General features: G+C 42.4%; 1 protein-coding gene across 1 annotated transcript; it reads left to right on the top strand.

The window, feature by feature from the left end:
• Positions 1-3037: 3037 nt before the first annotated feature.
• On the top strand, positions 3038-12258 carry LOC128115694 (zinc finger protein 722-like). The gene is made up of 3 exons (XM_052746673.1): positions 3038-4943; positions 10464-10590; positions 11440-12258. Exons 1-3 carry the CDS (start codon positions 4914-4916, stop codon positions 12147-12149), a joined length of 867 nt encoding a protein of 288 aa, XP_052602633.1. The 5' UTR covers positions 3038-4913; the 3' UTR covers positions 12150-12258.
• Positions 12259-12496: the final 238 nt, after the last annotated feature.

Raw genomic sequence — 12496 nt, 5'->3', positions numbered from 1 at the left:
TCTGCAGAAGGCTGGTCCCTCTGCAGTGGGTCTCTGCATCTGTTCCTGGTAGCCACTGGAGGAAGCCTCTCTGATGATGACTTGTATCAGTATCTTTCTTATTTTTCATTTGATGAGATGGGAATCTCTAGGGAGTCACTGCTATGTACTGACTAAGCCAAGACAAGGTTCCCTCCTCTTCTTACCTGCAGATGGAGTCACAGATGCTGTAGTTGGAGCCCAGCAATGCGCCTCTCTAGTGGGGCCTGTGAAGTCCTAAAATGAGAGGAAGAACAAGAACAAACCAACATTGTTTCTGATGCCTAGTGCTTATATACTCTAAGTGCTTCCTCTGAGTGAGACAGCTATTAAAATCATAAACACCTATAAATTGTAAAGGATGCTGGGAAGGGAAAAACTAGCAGGAAGGAGGACAATAAATTAGGTAGAAGATCCTTCTTTGGGTGTTCCCGGGAAGCTTCAGATTGGTGTCTCATCAACTGAGACATAGGATGAGCAAGAATGGAACAGAGCAATGGGGAAAAAAAACTTACATCAGGTCACCAGATCGCTACAGGGCTGGGTAAGTGGTTGAGGCAAGATGTAGTGGGTCATACAGGTCTTTGAAGGTCAGAGTCACTGGTCCTAGGTCACTGACTCAGGCAAAAAGGGAAGGAGACGCCATTGTTAGAAGATGGGGAAATTAACCTAAGAGGAAGCCCTTGGGCTTCAGATATTCACAAGTCTGTCCCATTAAGTGGCAATGGTGGTCACTGTGTCTGGGATGGTGAGGGCTGATGGCTGTCACCAAGCAGGCTGGTGAAGAGGGAGGGCATCACTATAGGGGTTCCCTGTAAAAATTTGGCCTAGCCTGTCTCCTAGCCATGCAAGAGATTCTGTGCCAGACAACTCGTGCACGGAGAGGGGGTGGGGGAGATGAGGGGTGTGTGTGGGTGGGGGGTGGGTGGGGGTGGGTGGGTGGTTCCAAGCTTCCAACTTGCCTGTTACTGTTGGGAGGCAGTTTGGATGGGAATGTGACCTGTGCTCTGGGCATCAGTAGCCTTGTGCTGACTGATGCAGGATTGTGGAGCCCTTGAACTAGAAATGGGTAAGCCTGTGGTCTGCTCTGCCCTGGAAGCTCAGCTGGAGGAAACAGAGGCAATCTATGAGGCTCACTCCCAGAAAGGGCTGAGCTTATGCTTGACCTGACCCAGACCCCTAAGAGTTTCTTTTTCTGTCCAGCTGGAGATTCTGCAGAGGGGCAAGGGAGGCCAACTAGACACTTCTGTGGTACAGTCCCCTGAGGAGGGCACAGGGGCTGAGGAGCTGCAAACATAGTCACTGTTCTCATCACTCTAATTTTCTTTAGCTTTTCAGATAAGGGCTCAAGTGTAAAATGCTTTGTCAGCATTAGAGTACAGAGTAGAGCATTAGAGCCCCAGAGCAGCATCTTCTGCTTAAAAGCCCCACTCACCTGCAGTTTCTGTGCTCCTGAGGGCTGAGGAAGATTTCATTTTTCTGCTCTTTACTCCTGTCCAACTTGGAAGGGTCTCTCAATCCCTCTTATGGAATATTGTCCAATGCCTGTAAATACATATACACAGCCACATTATTCCACTTGTCCAAACAGTCTCTTCCCTTTCAAACTTGTGGCAATTTTGGGAATCAACTGCTGAATTATTCCTCCCAATCACTCCCACTACATCTCATACTACACTTCCCCTATCATTTTTATAAAGGTTGAAAAACAGTAAAGGATGCCTACATCCTAAGCCTTAGAAGTCAACTAACAAAGGAAAAATTTACCCATTTGAATAGTTAGTACTGAAGATGAGGGACAGGAGCTGAGCAATTTCTCACTGAAAGGCCAAAGTCTCCACCTCCTCTTCTGTCAAACAAGAATGAAAGGATCGTGTATTACCATGGACCACAATGCCTTTATATTTTAAAATGTAAAAGTGCATCTCTTACAATTAAGTCCTTATTCAGAGGAGTAGTTCACAGTGATTTGAAGATTCAATTGAGAAGAACTACTACTTTTTAAAAAAAGACCTTGAAGCTACAGTGAGAAGAAAAATCAGGATTGGAAAAATTCACAAAAGATGGTTCTTCAACAAATGGAAAGTCAGAATTTCTGAATGGTATATTAGAGTCCAGCTACGTGGATCAGAAGCTGATATACCTTGGAAAAAATCCTGAATGAGAGTTAAGTAGATTTAGAAACTCATGGGATCCCTGTTCCTTGGAAAAAATCCTGAATGAGAGTTTAGTAGATTAAGAACCCCCATGGGACCTCTGTTAACTTACAAATGGGAAATTGATTAATTAGAAATCTTTCTTTTGGGTGAAGAACAAAATTTAACAGAAATAGCAGCCATTTCCTGTGCTGCCCCACGTGGACATAAGCCATTTGAAAGAATGTGCTCTTCCATTCAGCAGGACAAGAAAACTCAAGGGCACAGTAGTGGAGGTGTTCAAGGAGCAACTAATGCAGGACAAAGAGTCTGTGAGGTCAAAGCTCCTCCATGGTTGCTCACTTGGCACACGTGCATAGGCCTGAACACAAGTAAATGGTGGCCCCAGCCACCCCAGTCACTGCAGAGTGTGCATGGGGAGCAGCCACACGGGGGGGGGCACCCCACTCCACACCCTCCCACTGCTATGCATCTGGGCAAAACAATCTGAGCTCTCTGTAGGAGAGGAGCCTATGAATCTTTCTGCACCCGCCTCCTCTCAAGTCTTCCTCTTTTTCCACTGGGAGAAAAGATCTGAAAAAGGAAAGCACAGTGGGTTCAAGCAACCCACTGGACAACCCGTGGACAACTCCGCCAAACCCGGGCCCTTAGGAAAGGCTTCCAGGACAGGTGGTAGACCAGACTCTCTCTGGCTGTACTGAGTCACCCACAAATCAAGCTGCCACTAGGCAAAGGCTCGGGAACCTGCAACAGTGTATGAAAGCCGAAGGTCAACATGTCTGCATTCAGGGGTCGTGGCTCCCACATGTGGCCACTAATCACTAGCCCCCGCCACCCCCCCCCCCCCCACTCCCGCCTTGTGCGCTGTGGATCCAGGGTCGGGGCAGACTTGCAGCAGGCTCACTCCAAGGTCAGCCAGGGGCAGTTGCCAGGGCCTTTAGGACCTATGCAAATAGGGGCAGATTCCAGAGCTGCCAGTGGCAGGAAGCCCAGGCTTCCATTGGCAGGAAAGCATGGTAGCAGGAGAGAGCAGGGCGCTTCTGCACACCAAAGGGGAGGTGCACCATGGTGACTGTAGAGAGCGCCCCCTGGTGTATGGGGTCCTCACTTAATAAGACAAAGCACACATTGGACCCTCCATCAGATCCTTCTGCTTTAAAGGAATAGGATCTCAGAGCTGCCACTGCCCACCCACTTGATGACGTCATGGCTTCACGTAGAGAAGGAGGCGGGCCTGAGCTGGAGAAGGGGCCTGGATTGGCAGAATCTCTGGTGGTTTCAGGCTGAAAGAGAAGCCAACGCCATACTTGAGTTTCTTCCAGCAGTTTCCCATCAGGTCCTGGAGCCAAGGTAAGGGAGAACCCAGGCCTCAGCCTTTTCCTGCACAGGGATGTGGGAGGACATCCAGGAGCTAGGGGTGGTGTTGGCCAGTTTAGCGGTTTGTTCCAGGAGCTGTGGACAGTGTTTTGGGGGGAGGGGAATGTAACAGTGAAGAGGAAACTCCATTTCCTGTCCTTTGAAATTAGAAAGGGGCTGGAGTGTAGCTCAGTTAGGTGAGTGCTTGCTTAGCATTCACAGAGCCCTGGATTTGATCCCCAGATCCAGGTCATGGTGGTGCATACCTGCAATACCAGCACGTGATAGCTGAAGGCATCAAGAGCAGTTCAAGGTCATCTTTAGGGACACATGAAATGAGAGGTCACTGTGGGCTACATCTTGTCTAAAAAAAAAGTGAGCAGAAAAGAAAAAATAATTGGCCTTTCTAAATCAGGGCAACACTGTGATTGTCTTGGTTCTAGGCCTGTCCCTTCACTTCAGTCCCTCTGAGGCCCAAGGGTTCCCTCTTCCCCTTATACCCAGGTCCACAGGGCCATGGTCAACCCCTAGACCCAGGCTGCCAGCCTTCCAGACTCTCCATTGGGAGGTCACAGGGAGTTGTGGAGGGGGAAAAGTTTATTTAGTCAGAGAGCCTCCAAACGCATCTAGTTTCCGTCAGTGTAAAAAGGCAGTAAAATGACAAGGTGTGGAGACACAGAGAACAGGCATACAAGAACGAAGGGAGAAGGAACATCATCAGATCATATACACCGGTCAGGCCTGCCGCCTCCACCCCCATCCTTGTGACAGGCAGAGAGACAGATGTCTCTCAGTCTAGGAGCTTCTTGTGCTTGGCTTAAGCAGAGATCAGTCAGAGCTGTCAGTAAGAACCTGTGCGCCCTTGCCACTCTGAACCCCCATTGACAAGTCCGTCTGCAGAGGCTCCCTCCCTGGGACCCGGATATCTGGGCCCAGCACAGACCAGAAGAATGCAGAAGTCAGCTAGAAGAGCAAACTTTTGGACCTCTGCTCATTGACCCCGGCAGAGAAGGTAATGAGCAGGAAGCAGGCAGACAGTACAACCCTGTCCCCATATGGTCACAAAGCTGCCCTAAATAAGAATATTGTTCCCATAGCCAGGCCTAGAAACAGAAAGAAGGCTGTGATGACTCCCACCACCTGAGAGTTATTTTCTTTTAGCACTCTAAGTATAATTTCACATGCTCTCCTCTCTGTAGAAATGTTGACAAGACATGGTATCATTTGGGTGTTTGGATTTTTTCCTGTGTATGACATTCTCCTTAACACACATAACACACTTGTAGTATTTGTAGATTTGTGCTTTTTACACCTTGATGTGAAATGTGAACAAGAGTTCCAGTCTTTGTTCCAGAGACAGAAACTTGGAGAAGAACAAGGAAAATGGCTGTGTCTCCTGTAAATGAGCACCAGGTCAGTGTTGTGTCCGTATATTTCCTTGAAAATTATATTGATATTGAAGTCATGAAGGCCTTTAGTACTCTGCCTTGGACAATGTCATCAGATGTGTTTATTCCTATGACTTTTTTTCTTTTTTCTTCTTTGATTATCAAAATTGTCTTTAAATTATGTCATAGCACAGCCTTGTTCTAAAATTTTATATTCTCTCCATTACTACTGTGAGGCAAATATTTTTCATAGACTTATGGGAGCAGATACAGAGATCCACAGCCAAACATTAGGTAGAGAGAGATTCCAAATTGGAGATCCCCGTGAGGTCCCTCCCCTCAGAGCACAACCTGCAGTTGTGAAAGAGTCCACTGTGAATGATGATCAATGACATATATTGATGCCCTACAGTTCCTACAGAGGATGGATCTGTGTCCTTATATATTAGTGATGATGGAAAGTCTGATGTGCCACAAAGGTTACACTTCAGGGATGGTCAGGTTTCCAGAACCAAGATTATGAATGTGGCCATGCAAATACATAGAACTATTTCCTTGTATCACAGAACAATTTGTTGAGAAGTAGACTTAGAAGAGACTCACTGTCAGAATCCTAATACTAATTGTTTCAGCAGTATAGAGTGGGCAGGTGATAGATGGAATGGTCTGCCTTGCTTTTGCCAAGAAACTGATGTTTCTGTGAAGAGATGCAGATTGCAGTATACTGGGTTTTCTCATTGGCATTTGATATCATTCAGTGATGATGTGCCTCTAGGTGTTTGGTTTTTTTTCCTTTTTCAGCTTTTTAATTTTGATTTATATTTTCCTCACATACAACGCATCCCAACCAACTGTGGTTCCCCTCCTGCCACTCCTCCCAGTTTCTTCCCACACTTCCCCACTTCCCCCTCTGTATTCCTCTGGTTCCTTTCAGAAAAGAACATGCCTTATGCTCTGAGGGGAGGCACCTCACGGGGATCTCCAATTTGGAATCTCTCTATACCTAATGTTTGGCTGTGGATCTCTGTATCTGCTCCCATAAGCTGCCAGAAGAAGCTTTTCAGATGAGACTTAGGCTAGGCACTGATCCATGAGTAGAGAAGAATATCATTTGGATCATTTGGAATACATGTTTTTTTGTTTGTTTGTTTGTTTTGTTTTTTTTCTATTGCAGGTCTCTGGGCTTTCCAGCCTCTGCCTCCTGGTCTTGCTGGCAGTGTTCGGCATGGACTCCCTTTTGTACAATGGGCCTCAAATTATTCCAGTCATTGGCTGCCCACTCCCAAAAGTTCTCCACTTCCATTGTCCCTGCATATCTTGTAGTCAGGATAGACTGTAGGTTGAAGGTTTTGTGTCTGGGTTGGTGTCCCAATCTCAACACTGGAAGGTGTCTGGTTAAAGAATATGGCCAGTTCAGACCCTATTTCCTCCATTACTAGGAGTCTTCCCTAGGGTCACTCTCATAGTATTCTGGTAGTTTCTACTGCACTAGGGTTCCACGTAGCACCCCCAATACTTTCCAATTCCATTAGCCTCTTTCCTGTACTCTCTTCCTCCATCCCTCCCCTGCCACTTGATCCCTCCTAATCCATCTGGAAAATCGATTTTCCCTTCCCAGGGAGATCCATACATCCAGCTTTGAGTCCAATTTGTTACTTATCCTCTCTGGGTCTGTGGGTTGTAGCATACTTAACCTTTATTAACAGCTTGCTTCTAAGTGAGTACATACTGTGTTTGTTATAATGGGTTACCTCACTCAGGATAATTTCTTCTAGTTGCATCCATTTACCTACAAATTTCATGATGTGATTGTTTTCAATAGCTGAGTAATGCTCCATTGTGTAAATGCCCCACCTTTCCTTTATACAGTCTTTGGCTGAAGGACATCTGTAGATGTATCCAACCTTCTTATTAAATAAGAAACACAGAACCAATGCAAAGAAGAAAGCCAAGAGGTCAGAGCTAAGAGCTAAAACCTTACCCTTCCTCCTGCGGTGGTCCTACCTCTCCGAACCAGAGCTACCCCTGTGTTAAAGTCTTTATATAGAGTTCCTGTTCTGCCTTCTCATTGGTTGTAAACCCAACCACATGATCGCCTCCTCACGGCCTGTCTGTATAGGCCTCCAGGTTTTCCATGATTGGTATTAAGATTAAAGGCATGTGTATCCAATAATGGCTGTATCCCTGAACACACAGAGACTTACCCAGCTCTGCCTACTAAGTGCTGGAATTACAAGCGTACGCTACCACTGCCCTGCTTTCCTATGGCTTGCTAATAGCTCTGACCCCCGGGCAACTTTATTTATTAACATACAAATAACATTTTAATACAAATAAAATATCACCATAGACATCAGTTACCAGTTTCTGGCTATTGTGAATAATGCAGCTATGAGCATAGTTGGGCAAGTGCCCTTGTGGTAGGATGGAGCACCCTTTGGGTATATACACAAAAGTATTATAGCTGAGTCTAGAGGTAGATCATTTCTCAGTTACCACCTGCCCCTAGTCCACTGGCAAAATCTATTCTATTTCCCCTGTGCAGGGCAATCCCTGCATGGGAATTCTTTCATCCATGTGTTGACTTCTCCTGGTGATCCTTGCATCTTTTGCTCCTGTTTACTTACCTTCTTTTTTTAATTCCCAGAATTCCTTCAGTTTGTGTTTTCTTTATTGTTTCTATATCCATATTTAGATTTGAAAAGTTTTATTCATTTCCTTCAACTGTTTATTCTTGTCTTTCTTAAAGGGATTCATTAATTTTCTCCATGTTTTTGTTTGTGTTTTTCTTGATTTCTTTAAGGGATTTATTTATGTTCTCTTTAAGGACTTCTGTCACCTCCATAAATATGATTTTAATGTCTTTATTTTTTGTGCTTCAGTTGTGTTGGGATACTCAGGACTTGTTGTAGTAAGATAGCTGGGCTCTGGTGGTGACATTGCCTTGGCTGTTGTTGATTGTGCTCTTGGGCTGGCATCTAGGCATCTAGGTTTGTGGTGATTATAGGCACAGGTGTCAGTTTCTGAGTTTATCTTTGTTGGATGGGTGTTCTTTGGTTTCTGTATAATCTCTGGTCTCCAGGTTGATGTGGCCTGTGGTTGAGCATGTGTCCTTCATCCATGTTGAGGACTGGATTTCTGGTATCTGGGGAGGCATCTGGTCAAGGAGGGTTTCACCTGAGTTGGAGGTTTGGACATGGTGATGAGGTGTTGTGGGTGAATTGAGAATGGGAAGTGCACTGAGTGTATGAGGGGAGTATTGTTGACGTGTGGCCTACTTGGTCTTATGGTGACCAGCATGGTTTCTGGTCAAGCAGGGGTCTCTGCCTGAGTCAGGGACTGGGACAGGGCAAGGTGGAGGGTAAAGAATGTTGGGGGTAGGTTGGGCAGGCACTGAGAGAGTGGAGGTGGTCTGTGGTGGGTGACCTATCTAGAGTTCTGGTGGCCAGCATAACATCTCATCAGGTAGGTGGCCTCCTTCTGAGTTGTGGGCTTGGACATGACACCGCATTGAAGATGGGAGGGGTTTGAGAGTAGCGGGGTCAGGTAGCTAAAGAGTGAGTGAATGTCCTCTGGCAGATGGCCTACTTGGTGACCTGCATGACCTCTGGTCAAGTATGGGGTCTCTGAGTTGGGGACTGGGATCACAGTTTTTGAATACCTGAAATATATTTGTCTCAGGAGATTTCTTGCTCTTATCATTCTCTTGATTCCAATAGTCAGTGGTAAATTCTCAATAGATTAGTAATTTCTCTTGTCCTTCATTTTATTTTTCAGACATTGTACCATAGTGAATTCTATAAGCAAACCAGGCCCCTGTTGATATTACATCATGTGAAATATGAAGTAAGACTTGTCTAAAAAGTGGTGTCTTGGAGCTGTGCATAACCCATCAATTTTCTAGACTCAGTGAATGCTTCTCTTAATGATTTTGCTCTCTTTTCTTTTGGGAGGAGGGAAGCTCCCCAATCCTATGGTTTTGCTTCCCCAAAGTTACTGTAGTGGAGTACTAGGTGGAGATTCTGAAGTGAGGTTGCAATGGACAGATTTCCATTTCTTTCTTTTAAATACAATATATTTGCATATGTGAATGTTTTCTGCATGTTTTTATATGTACTGCATTTCTGCCTGGTGAATATGGAAACCTGAGTTTGGCACCAAACACTCATCACTGGAATCAGTTACTGTAGTGAGCTGCCACATGTGTAGATAGAATTAAAATGGGTTTCCCAGCAAAAACAGCAAGTTCTTTCTACCATTAAAGTCTTTCTCTACCCTCCAGCTTTACATTTCTTATGGACATTTTTGAAGGAGTGGGGATATAACCTTGGGTCTTCTTTGTAAAACATGAAAGAACAATAATAAATGACAATTTTTCATGCAATCTAAAATTCTCTTAGATGAATAAGCCCAAATATTCATGTAAAGAACAGAGTTAGAATGACAAGATTCAAATTTTAAATTGAGCTGATCTCATAGGCAGCAAAATACTTAATGAAGAATTAGTATAATTCTGACAAACTTTGTACATTCTTATTGATCACAGAAGATCTTTCTACTTCATCTGAATGCACTGTCACATAGGCTATTTATTCATATAAATTTCTCTAACTATTCTGTAGTAAAAACATACATGGAATTTCTGAAATTGTTATTCATCTATATTGGCTTGTGGAATAACAGTATCTAATATTGATTTTTCTATTTATTTCATGGTAGTCAAAGTAGTGTCATAATTTAACATCACAGATTATTTGACTTTGTTGTGTATTTTAGAACATGGGATTTATGCACTCTTACTGATCTTCCTCATCAGTTAAAAAAAAAAAAACAGACCTCATTGACTTTGAATTCATCCCTGAATTATGCCTTCCACATTGTTCTACAGAGGGTGCAGCATGGAACCTGGGCCACAGTATCCCAACTGAGCATTTAGAATAGCATCATGTGAAGCCAAGATTCAGATTGAGCCAGTATCCATATGAGAGCAGGACTATAGGAGAAACATTTGGAAGCAGTTTTGCTTATCATAACTTTTCCATGTGAGATTAGACACGGTGATAATGTTTGATATCAAAATGCCCCTCAGGAAGGTACAGCTATACCTCAAATAGTTATTTCATATTCCCTAAAAGTTTAATGTTTGCCAAATCTCAATGTCATCCTGTTTTTACAGAGATTTTTTAAAAAAGTATGAGTATTCTACAAAGTATCTTTCTCCAAAATTAACTTTCATTTTTGCTTTAAAATATATGCATGACTGCCATCTATATCCTGCCTGCAGAGATCAGAGGTGAGCATTGGATCCCATGGAACTGGAGTTAAACTCAGTTGTGTAGTAGGAATTGAATGTGAGTCCTCTGAAAGAGCAGCTTGTGCTTAAAATTGCTAACCCATTTCTGTCCAACCTCTAGAAAACTTTAGTCTTTGAATAATTGTTATGCCTCATCTGCATCACAGAAGTGTCTGTCATTCCTTATGTTTCTTTTCCACAGGAAAGCATTTTGCCTAAAGCACATGGTAAATGGGTAATTTTCTATTACAGAGCCTGTTGACATTCAGGGATTTGGATGTAGACTTCTCCCAGGAGGAGTGGGAATGTCTGGATTCTGTTTGGAGGACTTTATACATTGATGTGATGTTGGAGAATTACAGAAATCTTGTTTTTGTAGGTAAGAATGCTCTTCTTGTAGAATTCCTGACTCATTGTTTGTATTTACCTATTATTTGTGATTATTTTTAAGTAAACTCCGTGAACATTCTATGACTACCAGAAATGAGGGAAATTCTGGTAATAAACATAACTTCTTTTACATTTTCTGCATTCTCTGCAAAAGCAACAAATGCTATGTACTGTGATCTGTCAAGTCCTCTTAACTAGGTTTTAACTGAAAACTTCAAAGTTTAAAGAATATTGAATATTCAGAGAATGGAAATACAGTGAAGTATTGTTAGTGATTGGAACATTTTAATTTTACTATTGAATCAAACTATTCACCTCTTTCAGATTAAAAAAGAAGAGGAAGTTTTAAAATAGAGAAAATACTGTGGTAGCTATGTTGTTGTTTTTGTTTGTTTTATTGATTAATTTTTGGAATCTGGTCTGTATCTTTAGTCTCGGTGAACATGATTTTAATCCTAGCATTAGGGAGGCTGAACCAAGAGGAACTGATGAGTTTCAGCCTAGCTTGGGATACATAGTGAGTTCCTAGTCAGGCAAGGATGCACAGTATGACTCTGTATAGACATAATCCACATATGATATTTTCTCAATCATGCATTTTTCCTACCTCTTCAAAATATCCATTTCATGTAAGGATGGAAGCCCCTTCAGTGATCCTTGTGTTTAATGGAGACTACAGTGGTTTTTATTACTGTTCAGTTAATGATAGTAAAACACAGAAGGCCTATGCTGAGAGCTCTGCTTCTAGTAAGTGCTAGTTAACTTGAGGGAACTTCAAGTATTGAATCTCTTACTCATTCATCAGTTCCTATTAGCCCTATTTGTTCTCACTTTCCAGAGAAACATCGCGTATGTGGTAAATATGAGAACATCATGGATCAAGGATCAAAGAGTACTGTCTATCAGCATGTGAATATCCAAAAGAAGTCTTATAAAGATAATGACCTTTGCAAAATGCTTTATGAATCCTCTTGGTGTATACCTTATAACACCAGCAATACTACAGGAAACCATCAAAGAATTCATACAGGAAAGGAACCTTACAAATATGGTGAATGTGAAAAGTCCTTTGGATGTAGCTCAAATCTTGGAACACATCAAAAATCTCATAAAGGACAGAAACCTTGCAAATGTAGTGAATGTGAGAAGTCCTTTACACGTAATTCAACTCTTAAAAATCATCAGAAGATTCATGTGGGAGGGAAACCTTACAAATGTAGTGAATGTGTGAAGTCATTTACATGTAGTTCAGCTCTTAAAAATCATCAGAGAATTCATACAGGAGAGAAACCTTATAAATGCAGTGAATGTGAGAAGTCATTTTTATATAATTCAATTCTTAAAAATCATCAGAGAATTCATACAGGAGAGAAACCGTACAAATGTAGTGAATGTGAGAAGTCATTTACAAATAGTTCAAATTTTAAAAATCACCAGAGAATTCATACAGGAGAGAAACCTTACAAATGTAGGGAATGTGAGAAATCCTTTGGATCTGGCTCAACTCTTATAAAACATCAGAGAATTCATACAGGTGAGAAACCTTAAATGTAGGGAATGTGAGAAATCCTTTACATATATTTCACATCTTAAAAGACATCAGATACTTCATACAGAAGAAAAACCTTATAAATGTAATGAATGTGAAAAGTCCTTTGCATGTAGCTCAAATCTTCAGTCACATAAGAAAAGCCATATGGAAAAGAAATCTTACAAATGTAGTGAATGTGAGAAATTCTTTAAATATAGATCAGGTCTTAGAAGTCATGAGAGAATTCATAGAGGAGAAAAACCTTACAAATGTTGGGAATGTGAGAACTCCTTTTCAAGTACTTCAGAACTTAGAATACATCAGCAACTTCATATAGGAGAGAAACCTTACAAATGTAGTGAAT

This window comes from Peromyscus californicus, unplaced genomic scaffold, assembly GCF_007827085.1.
Source record: "Peromyscus californicus insignis strain IS unplaced genomic scaffold, ASM782708v3 Scaffold_1__1_contigs__length_55948999, whole genome shotgun sequence".
Taxonomy (NCBI): Eukaryota; Metazoa; Chordata; class Mammalia; order Rodentia; family Cricetidae; genus Peromyscus; species Peromyscus californicus.
Note: the sequence above shows the minus strand (reverse complement) of the source record. Positions and strands in the feature narration are given on the sequence as shown.

Coding starts and splice junctions, on each gene's coding strand:
- LOC128115694 (XM_052746673.1), top strand. CDS start 4,914: ATGGCTGTGTCTCCTGTAAATGAGCACCAG. Junction 4,944..10,463: donor CTCCTGTAAATGAGCACCAG/GTCAGTGTTGTG, acceptor TTTCTATTACAG/AGCCTGTTGACATTCAGGGA. Junction 10,591..11,439: donor CAGAAATCTTGTTTTTGTAG/GTAAGAATGCTC, acceptor CTCACTTTCCAG/AGAAACATCGCGTATGTGGT.